We start from the raw sequence: 16,511 nt of genomic DNA, 5'->3' as shown, positions 1-16,511 counted from the left end.
TGTGACCACCACCACAATGATGATGAATTACCAAAGTCCCAAGTACAATAAAAAATAATAATAATAATTTGGACCCTGTTGGGTTGCAAAGGCCACAAACCAGTTTACTGATCAGTGACGAGAATAAAATGAAGTTTCTATATTGTGAAAATCATTAATTGACTATTCTTCAGAGCAATGTTGATGCAATTCTATTGAATCTGGGCTTTTCATTGGTTAACGCCCTAAATAAAAGGCCAATGAAAAGCTTGCTCCCACCTTTTTTTAAATGAACGATGGGAGCAAGAAAACAGATGGCCAAGAGATTTCAGGCGAAGGTGAGGAAAAAGACTCGAGTTGTTGAAAAAGAGTTGGGCACAGGTGTAGTGTAAATTTAAAGAAAATATTTGGGACTTCATGGTTACAGTTGGTCATTGTATTTCTGTTTAAGAAACGTTATTATTGCATGAGTAACGAACAAAGCTAGTTGGCTCGGTGTTGGAAATTTCCTTGCATCTGCTGATGGTTTAAATGTTAATTTTAAAAAAAGTGCTCGAGTCGGCTGACTAAATAATATATTGGGCCAGGTTCAGCCTTTGGGTGCAATGTTGTGCAACACTGCTCTGAAGAATAATCTATTAATTATTACCACTTCATTTCATTTTTATATCCTGATTTCAATATTCTTCTATGCAATGAACTTTGAGATTTCTTTATAAAATGAGCTGCACTGGGATTGAATTGCTGTTCTCTGTTCAAGCTCCAAAGTTGCGTGCACAGTATTGGTGTACATCGGAAAAATACAAACCATAAACATTTTTCTCAGGCTAAAATTAGGGTACATTACCTTGTATGGTGGCTGAATGAAAAAATATAGTTGCTTGAAGTTTGAGTTTCTTTTGATGTTTAATTCTAATTAGTCAGCAAATATCACGTGATCAGCTCCAAACAGCCTTGTATTAAATGTGTTTAAGCACTATCCATACCTGGCCCTTTTCCCAAACAAAAGATAACAATGCAGTGCTGAAATAATCAGTCATATGACCCGGCAGGAGGGGGAACAGTCCACTCCTTGGCATCCCTGCAATGATATCCTTGTACCTTTATTTATTGTCTTTGCGTTGTAATAATGTGAATGCTGAATACTTTTGACTCTCTTGAAGTACAAGTATCAAGTTTATTCCATCCAGTAGGCCTGATGTGTTGTGTAACAAAGAGTGCCAAAAATAGGCTGCTCGGTATGCCATGACTAGTATAAAATGAGTTACTTTATCATGACTATCTTTTTATTCACCTATCCTAATTAAAGAAAAACATAAAAATTGACTTGTATTCAAATAGCCTTGTTATTCTACAGAGCTTCAGTAGTTAATACAATACGGTGTTGTCTGTGAGACCATTTCTTTTATTCGTGTTGAATGTATGATATTTTCATGGATCAATTGTCTGTTGGAAATTCTGTTCATGTACAAACTGGAGAAATTGTTGACTGTGTTCTCACTTTTCTCTAACAGAAGAAAGTCCATGGGCACTTGTAAACAGGACTTGTCCGATTAAAGCTGAAACAAACCGCAATGTGGCTTTTCCTTTTTCGACATGCACGTTTAGCCATGGCCTGGCTGACCACGTTGGGTTACAATGGCAGATCGACACGAATAAAACCTCTGTTGTCTCCGGCTGGATCAGTGAGTTGAATCTAAATGAGAACTCGAGCACTCCCTTGGCCCCTCCCACGAAACGGCATTGCAGGTCTCTTTCGGAGCCTGATGAATTGTCGCGGTGCCGGTCTCCATGGAAACCATGTAGTTCCAAGGTCTGGACTCCTGTGTCGAAGCGGCGGTGCAACAGCGGCGGCAGCGCAACCTTGCAGCGCTGCAACAGCCATGGAAGTGCCACGCTGCAGAGAAGCACAAGCATCAATCTGCTCCAGCATACCAGTAAACACACATTATCTCTCAACAACAGCATATTTAATATCACCAGCTTCAATACTTCACCAGTACCGAGGCCCTCATCCGCCAGCAGTGGTTTTGTAGACAGTAGTGAGGGAAGCACATCAAGTGTCCGTTGGAACTCTGCTGGACCGTTTGATTTTAACCCAAGGCGGCGGCTGTCACTCTCACAGGAACATATTACAGAGACGACCAATCTCTTGCCTTCAGCAAACAGCACTCCCACCTCCACACCAGAGTTGAGCCGCCGACAGGGATTGCTGCGATGCCGCTCACAGCCTTGCGTGCTGAATGAAAGGAAATGTGGGCTGAAGCGCAGGCGGGAGGAGGATGTCAGGTGGACACGACCCTCTTTGGATTTCCTGAAGATGACGAGGGTAAGTTGGGGAAAGCCGTGTCCTATTTCTGATCAATCTGGTCAATGTTGATCTTTTAGTTTTAGTTTGGGATGAAACGGAGTATAAATAATTTTATGTGCAAGGGCCCTGGAATATAGTAAGACAGCACATTTTCATCTTTGACTGTCTTTTATGAGTATAAATTTGGCCTGCCAAAAGTATGTTTGCCTTTGTACTTTAGTCCACTTTGAAATTTTTATATAAATTATCTTTAGTTTTCAGAGTAGTCTTCCCATCAATTAAAATCAATTAACACAGATTTAAGCTATTGATTTTTATTTGTGCTCCTTGCCCTCCGGTTTTCAGCTTGAATATTTTACAAGTTTGGATAAACGTGTGCCAGGGAGATGGAATTTTAATTTGTGGTGTAGTTATTTACAAATTCACAAGTGACACAATAAAGATTGGAAAAATGTTGAAAGTACAAGCTAATTAAGTAGGGAGATTATAAGTCAAAAACTATCTTGGGCTTAGGTAGACATGCTTCAGCCATTCAGTTACCTCGTGTCAGCTATATGTGGCCCGGAAAGTCCTCCAAGCAGACCAGTATGAAATGAGCAACCATTCAGTAAATAAAATGCACACAGCTACACAGAGGGTTGTTTCTGAATCCCCAGGTGTGATCTTTTGCCATACACCTTGCCAACCAATGTTTGAGCTTGCACCAGAACTTGAACTAAGCAGTAGGGTGATGAGGAATTAGTTTTTTTTACAGGTGAGAACAGTTCATCTCCATTCATTTCATAATTATGAGACCATGTCCGCCTTGGAGTTGATTGTTACCATTGTGCCGATTGGTCTTTTGCTGAGGAGTTGCAGGGGGTGGGGTGCGAGGCACCTCCCAGATATCTTTGAAAAGTAGCAGTTATCTCCAGGATTTTCTCAAACAGGTTCATTGCTGATGTTAGGTGACCATATATTTGAGGACTGGTAGACAATTAGAGTTTGTTAGTCTCATGGACCCTGTTGTTGTTCTCATTGTTTTGTTTAATTACGTCAACTAGTTTTGTGTAGGAAATGTTTTAACCAAATAGGAGTGCAATATTCTCCAACCGAGTAACAGAGAACTAATGCTAAATTGCTCAATATTTGCATGTTCGCTCCTCAAATTGAGCTTGCAAGCTTATTTAGGAGGCCATTTCTGCCCTTGAACTCCTTTCAAAGATTTACTAGTAGTACATATTTAGCGACCCCTTATAGTTTGGTAGCATCTATGATGAGTCCAACGGCCAAATTATCGCCCTTTCATGAACAAATTTAAGGGGAAGCTAGGTAAGTACATGAGGGAGAAAGGAATAGAAGGATGTGGTGTTGGGGCTAGATGAAGTAGGGTGGGAAAAGGCTCTTGTGGAGCGTAAACACTGACATAGACCTGTCGGGCTGTATGGTTGGTTTCTGTGCTGTAAATTCTATGTCAAGTGATGGAAGGGAGTCATCAACCCTACTATCAAGCAGTTCTTGCTCATCAATAACCAGGTGAGAGTTCTGCGGGGACCACGCTGTTCCAAATCTCGTTACAGCCAATAGTCCAAAAATGAACACAAAAATTGGATTCCAGAATTGAGAGATTAACTGCACTTGACATCAACCCAGTATGCGATAGAGAAGGAGCCCTAGTAAACCTGAAGTCCATGAGGTTCAGGAGGAAAACTCTCCAGTAGTTGGAGTCAATAGAAGATTGGTTGCAATTGTTAATCCAACCATGACAACCCCAGGACATTGTAGCATGAGATCCTCAGAGCAGCATTCTCGGCCCAACTACCTTCAGATGCTTCATCAATTACCTTCCCTCCATCAGGTCAGAAGTGTTGCACAATATTCACCTCCATTTGCAATTCCTCAGATAATGCAGTCCATGTCAGCATGCAGCAAGACCTGAACAACATCTAGCCTTGGGTTGATAAGCGCCAAATAACATTCAAGCCTCACGTGCTAGGCAATGACCAACTCCAACAAGAGATTATCTAACCATCTCCTCACGATAGTCATTGAAATTACCATTGTCAAGTTACCCACCATCAACATCCTGGGGTCTCTTGACCAGAAACTCAACTTGACTGAAGTGGACTAGCCACTGTGGCTGTTAGAGCAGGTCAGAGCTTGGGTATTCTACAGTGAGAGGATCACCTCCTCACTCCCCAAAGTCTCTTTTTACCACCTATAAAGGACAAGTCAGGAGTTTGATGGCATGCTCTCCGCTTTCCTGGCTGCAATTCCACAAGAATCGCAAGACCATTCAGGACAAACAAGTCCACTTGATTGGCAGCTCATCCACTAGCCTAAGCATCCACCCTCCCCACCCCGAGTATACAGTAGCTGCAGTGTGTGCTATCTGCAGAATGCACTGCAGTACCTCTCAAACCCGCAACCGAATGGCAAATAGAAATTGAAAATTCTAAATCATTCTGCATTGTATTATCTTGTTAAGTAAATCATTCTTGTTTTGCTGCTCAGGTGACTCATTTTAATGTTTATTGCCCAAGTTTCATGATCAGCTCTGCAGTGTTGCACAATTTCTCTTGCAGCACCATCAAATTACATCAAGCCTGATGTGAAATAGTTTGAAAAACTGGTTACAAGCCGACCGGAGTTGCAACAGAAAATTTGCTCGTGGTGCCGCAGACTATTGCTATCAGTGAGAAATCAAGGAAAAAACTGGTTTAAGAAATTGACTGAAGGGGAGCAATGAGGGGACTGGTGCCAATTTAGAGGTGGGAGTAGTGAATAGTGTGCACAGTGAATGCAGTTTGGGCCTTTCCTATTTCGAATTTACACCAGCAATTTGGATTCAGGAACTTGATGCAAATTGGTACTAAAATGAGACATTCAAGAACCAATAAAATGAGCAAGGTAAAATTGGTAATTAGGCATAAAAGGCAGATGAAATATAGTAATTGTGAAGCACTCAACATTAACAGAGTAGGAGATATACATACTGTATGAATAGTGACAATCTAAAGGTCTTAGTCTAGGCACTTCCATTTACTACAGACTATCAATCATCAAAGCAAATGGAATAATGCATTGTATTGCTAAAATAGATCATTATTAAGTCAGAGGATGGCTCATAACTGTAATTGTGCAATGCTCTGGTGCGCCCACGTCATGGGCACAATGTCCATTTTTGGCTATTGAAATACAAGAAAAACCTTCAAACCCTAGAAAAGCCACAAATCTGATCCCTAGTGGCAGGATTGAAGTATGAGGAGAGCCTGGTGAAACTTGTGTTCTTCAACCTCGAGGACCTTGTTGATATTTTTTGAGCATTAGAACATAAGGAATAGGAGCAGGAATAAGCCATTTGGCCCCTTGAGCCTACTCCGCCATTCAATAAGATCATGGCTGATCTGATCTTGGCCTCAACTCCACTCCCCTCCCCTGCCTGCTCCCCATAACCCTTGACTTCCTTATTTCAAAAATGTGTCTTATCTCCACCTAAAGTATACTCAATGACCCAGCCTCCACAGCTCTCTGGGGTAGAGAATTCCACAGATTTACGACCCTCTGAGAGGAGAAATTCCTCCTCATTAAACAGTAGAAAAGGTAAATCCAGAGCAGAAGGTATGAGGCGTGAATTGGCTAGGATAGATTGGCGAATGATACTTAGGGGGTTGACTGTGGATGGGTGATGGCAGACATTTAGAGACCGCATGGATGAATTACAACAATTGTACATTCCTGTCTGGCGTAAAAATAAAAAAGGGAAGGTGGCTCAACCGTGGCTATCTAGGGAAATCAGGGATAGTATTAAAGCCAAGGAAGTGGCATACAAATTGGCCAGAAATAGCAGCGAACCCGGGGACTGGGAGAAATTTAGAACTCAGCAGAGGAGGACAAGGGGTTTGATTAGGGCAGGGAAAATGGAGTACGAGAAGAAGCTTGCAGGGAACATTAAGGCGGATTGCAAAAGTTTCTATAGGTATGTAAAGAGAAAAAGGTTAGTAAAGACAAACGTAGGTCCCCTGCAGTCAGAATCAGGGGAAGTCATAACGGGGAACAAAGAAATGGCAGACCAATTGAACAAGTACTTTGGTTCGGTATTCACTAAGGAGGACACAAACAACCTTCCGGATATAAAAGGAGTCAGAGGGTCTAGTAAGGAGGGGGAACTGAGGGAAATCTTTATTAGTCGGGAAATTGTGTTGGGGAAATTGATGGGATTGAAGGCCGATAAATCCCCAGGGCCTGATGGACTGCATCCCAGAGTACTTAAGGAGGTGGCCTTGGAAATAGCGGATGCATTGACAGTCATTTTCCAACATTCCATTGACTCTGGATCAGTTCCTATCGAGTGGAGGGTAGCCAATGTAACCCCACTTTTTAAAAAAGGAGGGAGAGAGAAAACAGTGAATTATAGACCGGTCAGCCTGACCTCAGTAGTGGGTAAAATGATGGAATCAATTATTAAGGATGTCATAGCAGTGCATTTGGAAAATGGTGACATGATAGGTCCAAGTCAGCATGGATTTGTGAAAGGGAAATCATGCTTGACAAATCTTCTGGAATTTTTTGAGGATGTTTGCAGTAAAGTGGACAAAGGAGAACCAGTTGATGTGGTATATTTGGACTTTCAGAAGGCTTTCGACAAAGTCCCACACAAGAGATTAATGTGCAAAGTTAAAGCACATGGGTTTGGGGGTAGTGTGCTGACGTGGATTGAGAACTGGTTGTCAGACAGGAAGCAAAGAGTAGGAGTAAACGGGTACTTTTCAGAATGGCAGGCAGTGACTAGTGGGGTGCCGCAAGGTTCTGTGCTGGGGCCCCTGCTGTTTACATTGTACATTAATGATTTAGACGAGGGGATTAAATGCAGTATCTCCAAATTTGCGGATGACACTAAGTTGGGTGGCAGTGTGAGGAGGATGCTATTAGGCTGCAGAGTGACTTGGATAGGTTAGGTGAGTGGGCAAATGCATGGCAGATGAAGTATAATGTGGATAAATGTGAGGTTATCCACTTTGGTGGTAAAAACAGAGAGACAGACTATTATCTGAATGGTGACAGATTAGGAAAAGGGGAGGTGCAACGAGACCCTGGGTGTCATGGTACATCAGTCATTGAAGGTTGGCATGCAGGTACAGCAGGCGGTTAAGAAAGCAAATGGCATGTTGGCCTTCATAGCGAGGGGATTTGAGTACAGGGGCAGGGAGTTGTTGCTACAGTTGTACACGGCCTTGGTGAGGCCACACCTGGAGTATTGTGTACAGTTTTGGTCTCCTAACTTGAGGAAGGACATTCTTGCTATTGAGGGAGTGCAGCGAAGATTCACCAGACTGATTCCTGGGATGGTGGGACTGACCTATCAAGAAAGACTGGATCAACTGGGCTTGTATTCACTGGAGTTCAGAAGAATGAGAGGGGACCTCATGGAAACGTTTAAAATTCTGACAGGTTTAGACAGGTTAGATGCAGGAAGAATGTTCCCAATGTTGGGGAAGTCCAGAACCAGGGATCACAGTCTGAGGATAAGGGGTAAGCCATTTAGGACCGAGATGAGGAGAAACTTCTTCACCCAGAGAGTGGTGAACCTGTGGAATTCTCTACCACAGAAAGTAGTTGAGGCCAATTCACTAAATATATTCAAAAGGGGGTTAAATGAAGTCCTTACTACTCGGGGGATCAAGGGTTATGGCGAGAAAGCAGGAAGGGGGTACTGAAGTTTCATGTTCAGCCATGAACTCATTGAATGGCGGTGCAGGCTAGAAGGGCTGAATGGCCTGCTCCTGCACCTATTTTCTATGTTTCTAGTACTGCATAGTATTCCATGCAAGTAGGACAAAGCTGGTGAAAGAGAACAGTTCCTCGAAGTGATTGACAATTGGAATGGATATCTGCACAGTGGAAGCAAAAACATTGATCTTTCAGAAACAGTGGATGCTGCGAGTGAGGTAATACAGGTTATCTAAGTGAGTTAGCTAAAATATACTGAATTACCTTTTTTATTTGTACTTGTGATCTTGTAAATTCTTAATACGAATACAACTTTGTGGCTGGTTTATTCACTTAGCTGCAAATTGACTATGCTTGTTGAGTAGTTAATCTGCAAGGAGCTACAACTACTTAGACCAAATTCCTACTTAAGTTGACCCTTTAGCCAGTATTGGTAGCTACATTCCAGAAGCCCCAAGCAAATTGATGCCTGCAAGCATTGGCAAAAATTGTAGATTTTAAAAGCATACCATGTTTGAATGGGGGGTCTGTTTAATTTCAAATAAACCTGCCTGTCCTCACACCCGAGCAGCAGAGAAGCGATGGACCAACTTGTATCATTTTCAGTGCGAACGCTTCAAGCAAGGAGGACCTATTGTGATTTTTAACCAGTACATAGTGTCATTTATAGTAGCTAAAACCTAGCTCCCAGGGCCAAATATCACTTAATTTAAATAGATAATGTTTGTACAATTGAGAAATAAGCTGCAGAAAAATAGTGAAGTGATAAGCCTGGACACATAATGGGAAATGTAATATTTTAATGAGACTTTTATGATCTGGCCATGTCGTGTTTCTTGTATGGCTAATGGTGAGTACAATGCTATCTATGTTCTTGGGTAAAGCTATTTTCCATTGTGCCTTCCCTTTCCTTGGTCATCCTTATCCATAGCCATGATCGTAAATAGGGAATTATAATAAATTTGGGAGCCAGACGGACATTATTCTGTGTAGAATGAGTCCTGAACACTGGCATCTGATTCCTATTGCATTTGAATAGAAATAACCACTTTACTTTTCTCCACTAAAATTTGCATTGCAATCTTGCATGTAAATTTTCTAATTCTAGTTGATCTTCGTGCACTTAAATGTCAGCACAATGTTCATTCCGGCTTTTTTTTAATCCGAACTTGTTGCATCGGTCTTTTTAATTCTGAACAGCAACCTTACTGACTTACAAGACTTCACTTATAAGAATTACTCAATGATGTGGCTTAAAAAAAAAAGTAGCTGCACCAGTTTTCATTATTGAATGACAAAATGTCGCTTGAGCCACAATAGTGAGAAAAAAAGTGAGGTTAAACAGCAACAACAGTTGATTCGCCCAACTTCAAAGTGCAATTATTGAAGCAAAACCAAAATAAGATTTCTATTTTTAAATAGTGATTGAAGCTTGAAAAATTATAATTGTGAGACTTTAAGGCAGTGGGTTTGTTCTGGAGGGAGCAGGATCTGCAAACTGAGTTAACCCTTGGGAGCACTGTTTACCTCATTCAAGCTTCGTAACAAAGAATGAGATTTGAGGTTGCAGAGGTATATGCGGTGCATTGAAACAACTCCCCAAGAAATTGGTTTTCGACTGACTGGCTGCCAGAACATCTCTTGGCTCAAGGTTGAACAAAGGAGGTCTTGCTGTTGGTGTTCAAAGAGCATCTGCTTTGTAATGCATCTCCCTAATGATACTTTGGAAAAAGCGATTTCAGCTTCCAAAAGTTACAATCAAACAGCTGTTTGGAATGGGAATAAATGACAAATCGTTGGTGTTCACTTACTTGTCTGGGATCCATTTATTTGCGGCGGGGGGGGGGGAGGTGGCATCCATAGCTGTGAGTACTCTGGGTCCATATACTTCTCCTTACAAAGATTCCTTTGGTTTTTATATCTTGTCCACCCCCCCCTCCCATCCTTCAAGTTGTACACAATTTCTTCACTAAGCTGGGAAATTGGATAATCTTCAGGAATCTGCTTGTGCTGTTCTGTACACTGTTACTAGGAGTTGCACACAACATGGCGTAACTTGTTTTATTTCCTCCTTGAAATCACACGTCTTCAACACTGGCATGCAATTGCAAACCTAGAGGTTCACCTGAATGGTGAATACTGAGCAGTGAAGTTGAAAAATGTGCTGGTGTTTTGCTGGTATAAATGCTTTAGATTTTCAGAAGATTTAGGACATCCAGGCTGCAGGAATCTTCAAGGACTGTTTTGGCTTCAGTTTTGAGTTTGCAATTGAGAATATGAGGAGGGCAAGCATAAAAGGCATTGTTTGAAAGTGAAACCATTTTAATTTTAATTCTCTGGATGTGGATAATGCTGCATTGATTTCCTGTTCCACTTTGCGCTGATAGTGGTGGTGGTAACTTTTATTTATATAGCATCTTTAACGTAGTAAAATGTCCCAAGATGCTTCACAACAATTTTACAACACGATAGATATTGACCATTGAGGGAAAGAGAAGAAAAGCGGGAGAAGGAAGTGTAAAAAAAGGTTAATGGCTCGGGTCTGAAGCAGCAGCCAAAATGCGCACGCAGATAGCCACAGGCGAAAAAACTAAAGAAAAGAAATTCAAATTACATTGTAAATAATGCAATAAGGAGTATACAGTAGTAAAATCAGTATAATAAAGATTAATTCTAATTAAACAAATTAAAAATATATACCATAATTATAAATTAAGTTTAAAATTAGAAAATCAGCAATTGAAGCAAATTAAATCAGTTATTAGCTTTCTTTATGATGGGCATTATCCTTGGACTGCTGCAGTCCTTGTGATGGTGCTCCCACAATGGTGATGGGTAATGCCTGGCTATTGACCCAGTCAAAGGCAATATATATCCAAGTCAGGTGTGTTAATTGTTGGTGAAAATGTTCCCACAACATTGCTACTCTTTTCCGTATCCGTGGTAGAGGTTGCAGGGGAGGAAGGTGCTATTGAATTATCCTCTGAATTGCTACAAGCATCCTATAGGTCATCCATACTGCAGTAATAGTCCACTGGTGATGGTGGGGTGCATATCGAGTCCAGTGGCACCGATACTGATCAATCGAATTGCTCTGTCCTGGATAATGTTGAACTTCTCGAATGTTGTTGCTGCTTGACCCATCTAGTTGAGAGGTAAATATTCATAAGACCATAAGAAATAGGAGCAGGAGTCGGCCATTTAGTCTCTCAAGCCAGCTCCACCACTCAATAAGATCATGGATGATCTACCTCAACTCCATTTTCCTGTCCTTTCCTCATATCCCTTGATTCCCTAATAACCAAAAATCTATCATTCTCTGTTTTGAATATAATCAATGACTGAGCCACTACAGCTCTCTCGTGATTCACCACTCTGAGTGAAGAAATTTCTCCTCATTTCAGTCCTAATTGGCCGACCCCTTATTCTGAGAGGGTGACCCCTGGTTCTAGATTCCCCAGCCAGGGGAAACATCCTCCCTGCATCTACCCTGTCAAGCCCTGTAAGAAGTTTGTATGTTTCAATGAGATCACCCCTCTTCTAAACGCTAGCAAACATAGGCCGAGTCTACTCAATCTCTCCTCATAGGACAATGCCCCCCCTTCCCAATAATCAGTCCTGTGAGCCTTCGTTGCACTTATGACGAGAGTACCCTGTATATCCTTCACACTCCATCACTCCACATTCCATCACACTCTCCACCTTGTAGATGGTGAAGAGGCTTGAGGGGTTCAGGAGGTGAATCGCTTGTCGCAGATTACCAAGCGACTGGCTCTTACAGCCATGTTGTTGATATGCCTGTTGTAGTTAAACTTTTGGTCAATGATGACTGCCCAGTATGTTGATGGTGGTGTACGTGAGGTAGTGCTGTTGAAGGTGAGGCAAGATGACTGGGCTTTCTCTTGTTCAAGATGATCGTTGCCGACTTACGTTGCATGAATATTAACTGCCACTTGCAGTGAGAGGTGATGGGGTTGAGGGTGCTTCCCTGAGTAACTCCTGCAGCAATATCTTGGGGCTGCGAAGATTGCCTTCTGACAACTGTAGTTATTTTCTTTTAATGTGACTCCAGCCACTGAAGGGTTTTTCCTTCATCCATCTGACCAGTTTTGCTCGGCCTCCTTGGTGACATTCTCTGTCGAATACTATCATGATGTTCAGGTCAGCTACTCTGCCCTCTCCTCTCGCATTCAGATCTTATGTTCATGTCTGCATCAAGGCTTTAAGGTCAGAAGCTGAGTGGTTCCAATGGAACCCAAACTGAATGGTGAGTACATGTCACTTGATGATATTGATGACTCCTTCCATCACTTTACTGATGATTAGGAGGAGACTGTTGAGGGGTAATTGGCTGGATTAAATGTTTGTTGTTTTTGTGCATGGGACATACCTGGGCAATGTTCCACATTGTTGATTCTATGCAAGTGCCCAAGCTGTACTGGCAAAGCTTGGCTAGGGGGGCAGCTAGTTCTGGTGCACAGATCTTCAGTTTGACCAGGATTTTGTTGGACCCTATATCCTTAGCTGTGCCCCTTGCTGTTTAATGTCACGTGGAGTGAACTGGATTGACTAGGCACTAGCATCTATGATCATGAGGACCGCGACATTAAGACACTTGCAAACGCTTTAGCATTAGCTCTTGCACGAGTGTGCTCGGGTCCTCAATGGTTGAGGATGGAGATGTTCATGGAGTCTCCTTTTAGTTGCCTGGTTAGCCCACTAGAGTTGTCAACTGGATGTGGTAGGGCTAGAGAGCTAAGCACTGATCCTTAGATTGATTGTGGGACTGCTTAGCTGTTGGTATAGCCTGCTGCTTTTGCCGTTTAACGTGCAGCTTACCCTGTGTAGTAACTCACTAGGTTGCTACAGTACCTGTGCTTAAGTGGCGTGTAAGTGTCAGCACCATTTGCCTGCTATATGCTGTGGACGGTCAAAGCATGACTTATTAGGGGGGGAAAAGTGTAAGTAATCAGTTTAGCTTCCATCCCTACTTTGCTTGTGTGGGAGTGATCAACTAAAGAGGAGAGGGACACAGTATTTTGACGGATGACGGAAAGAAAGACAATGAAATCCTACAGCCTGAGCGATGTCCGATAAATACACGTAATCTTATCACTCGGCCACTATTTCACCATGCTCCAGATACAAACCGTGGCACTGCAGTTCTGAGGCACTCGGCTCCTCAGGTGAATAGTTCATGTATAAACTCTTCAATTTGCCTGAAATCAGCGGAGCTTTTAAAACTGTAAATAGAGAGAATTAAGTAATTAAGGTAATCTTACTTTAATGAGGTGCGGAAAGCTTATTAAATTGCTTAAAGTAGCTGCCGCATTTAATGCGATGGAAGCGCCGCCTTTGTAATTGACTTCTATGGTGATAGGAAATGGTTATCTTAATTTTCCGGTATAGACAGTTGCCCGCCATAGGCATGGGCGGTATATGTGGTGGGGATTGTACCTCCGGTTTAGGCATATCTAGTGCTGGCCCTGGCACGCCCTTCAACATCGCGTGTTGAATCCCAGTTGGTATTCTGGCTTGATCGTGATTAACTAAGGGACATGCGCGGCTATGAGCACCCAGATTGTATTGTGCAGTTCTGTTAATGACCAACAGTATCTCATGGTTACCCAGTTTTTGGCTGTTCGATCTGCTGTTAATCTGTTCCACAGCACAATAGCGTCCGACTACACAATGGAGAATGAGACCTTGTCTTCACAAGAACCATGCAGTGGTCACTCATCACTTGGAACTATAGTGGACAGATGTATCTACAACATGTAGGTTCTATTATGTTTGGGATACATGGAGTTAAGATTATCAATTTTAGAGGATAGCAATCTCGTGATATGCCATGGTGGAGTACAGTATTGATACCTACATTTCAAACTCACTCCATATATTTTGATATCAACGCCTCCTTTGCAGTTGAAAAATTATAAATTGAGCAAAGCTGATGTGTTTACATCAAGCGCTCAGTTGTAGAAGTGATCAATAAATTGGAATGACCCAAATGTTTGGTGCATAATGGACCATAGATTGTTGCTTAAATAAGACATTATTTAAGAATTAATTTTCTTAAGGCTCCCAAAGGAAATGTTTCTGGAATCCATTGAAGACCCATAAGAGAATACAATGTTGCCATTGAATACCAATTTGAAGCCGTGATTTTCCTATGTTCCAGGAAATGTGCAATTTTTGCTGGACATTTATTCCAGTGGTATGATGTACAACTGATTTTGGGAAACCAGCTGCTGTAAAAATTTGAAGATTTAAGTTCTACTTTAGCTCATGTAATGCCAAAACAAACTATTAATAAATATCTTGATCTAAAATGGTATAAAGGTCTACTTTAGATAACACATCAATCTAACTGTATTTTAAAATATATAGTGGTTCGACACTAGCTATTTGATTGAAGGAACTTGTAGGCCTTAGTTTTAAATACTGACCAGGCAGGGTCAGGACATTTACTTAATTACTTTGAATTGTCTTTCCTTCATTGTGCGATTGTCAAACTTAAAGTAATGACTTATCTTATCCAGTGCCTAATTCTTAAATGCCTGTCGAGTAACACTGGCCTGCCATGGTGCATTTGTTTTGCCTTGAGAGATGCAAATTCATTACTGTTCACTTGACTTTCCCGAAATATCTGGAAATGGTCACAAGAACGGACACTGGAAACCGATCTGTCCGCACGTCCAACAGTTTTACAAAAGTGAACTGTCTGACCTGTTCGTGCTTTGCCGATGAGACTTGCTGGTACTATACGGATACATTTGTTTCTGATGTGCATCAGTATAGGGCAAGATTGCCAGCAGAAGTCAGTGTGTGTGCCATGAAACTGACAGGGCTTTCCCGCCACTTCAATGCCAACTGCTCCTTCGCATTACAGATGCCAGCCCAGCTAGCTTTGTCGTGGATGTAAGGAAAAGCAGTAACCTTTTATACATTTGTCTGTCTTCCTGGGTGTGGGTGGGGGAGTACAGGGGGTGGTAGATGTACTGTAAAGCACAATTGTTCGAGTTGTTGAAATCTGTATTCCCATTGCATCTTTCCAATTATTCTTCCCATCTCTGCAGTGCAGTTTCTGCTTGAGTGCGTTGCTCCAGACTAAGTTGGTTAATGCGCTGAGAAGCACAGAAATGGGTAAAACTGTGAAGTAGTTAATGCTTCTTCACATGGCTGCCACCCCCTCCTGTTTTTCCTGAGCGCTCTCGAGCCCGTTCTGTTCTGGAATGATTTCCTCTTGAATAGTTTTGTCATCGGATGCTCCTATTGAGGACCATGTTGAGTTGATAAAGCATTTCCATTTGAGCTGTAGTGAGCAATGGAAGGTAAGGAGTACAGATATTTACTTGCCTTAGATTAACCAGAAAATTGGTGCTTTTTTGTACTTTTCTATGAATGTTTGTTTGTTGTGGAGTACATGACTGAATAAATCTTGAACTTTTTCTGGACTATTCCCATCCAAGCTGCTGAGTGCCTTTTCTGAGCAGATGAGCATCAAACTGTAATGCGTTTATCAGGTGGCTGCTGATGGACCAGAGGGAAGAGATCCAGAATTCTGGAAGCTCTCTCATGACCTACTGACAGTGTCTCGATTGGGGTGGTTGAAGGAAGGAAAGGGGGTGTTTGCTTTCAACACCCGGAGCAAATGATGTGGTTTCACACCATAATAGTACTCTATCACGAAGGCTTAAATGCTGCTTGGATATAGACAATGTTTTATCTGCTAGCGAGGCACATGCTTCTAGTATTGTGGCTATCTTGATTGGATACTCACATATATAATGTGGTGCGTCAGGTAATGTTTGTTGGGACATTGCCCCAAGCATCTGCTTATGCAAGTGTTTGGTTGATCACCTTATTCTGAAAAGTCCTTTTGGCTCTAGCATTGTTCTGATTTAGGTTAAGTTTCCTTCCCCCCCCCCCGCCCCCTTAAGGGATTTAAAAATAAGTATTTTAGAGTTACATTTTGATAAAGGAACCAATTGGTCCTGGCTAAGAAATGTAGGGGTGAAATGGGGCTGTGGAAGAGTAAAAGAGTTTGGGTGTCCATGCACACATCACCCAGGATAACCAATAGAGCTTGGTGATCCCATCCACCCAGGGTAACCAATAGAGCTCGGTGATCCCATCACCCAGGGTATGGGACCCAGGGGCAGCACGGGCCAGCCCACACTGCGATATGTGTGCGCACTAGGTCTGTGCAGCAGAGCAGGTCTCCAGTTGTCTTGGGTAATCCTTGCCACTGGACCAAGACCTAGCTCTGTCAAGCCCGTGTGGTGGCAGGTGTGCAACGGCCACCACACGATAAAAAAATCCACGCACAGGCATCTTCCACCCTTCAGGATGTAGTTCGGGTTCTTCATTCAAAACACCTGTGAACTCATCCTTTTTTTTTGGCATGGGAGCAAGTCATCCTTGTTTCGAGGGACTGCCTATGATGACTAAAAGCGAGTGCACGGGTACAAAAAGTCATTTGAAAGCTAATGAAATATTGGCCTTTATC

General features: G+C 42.2%; 1 protein-coding gene across 5 annotated transcripts in view; it reads left to right on the top strand.

Moving 5' to 3' along the window:
• The window catches only part of LOC139237251 (protein FAM53A-like), a 109,106-nt gene that overhangs the window by 38,266 nt on the left and 54,329 nt on the right, over positions 1–16,511 (top strand). For 4 of the 5 annotated variants that reach the window (XM_070866901.1, XM_070866900.1, XM_070866898.1 and 1 more), the window contains exon 4: positions 1,494–2,308. In XM_070866901.1, coding sequence (XP_070723002.1) covers positions 1,494–2,308 — 815 coding nt within the window. The remainder of the gene's footprint in view (positions 1–1,493; positions 2,309–16,511) is intronic. The other variant, XM_070866903.1, reaches the window with a different exon arrangement.

Source organism: Pristiophorus japonicus, chromosome 2, assembly GCF_044704955.1.
Source record: "Pristiophorus japonicus isolate sPriJap1 chromosome 2, sPriJap1.hap1, whole genome shotgun sequence".
Taxonomy (NCBI): Eukaryota; Metazoa; Chordata; class Chondrichthyes; family Pristiophoridae; genus Pristiophorus; species Pristiophorus japonicus.
This window is presented reverse-complemented; position numbering and strand designations above follow the sequence as displayed.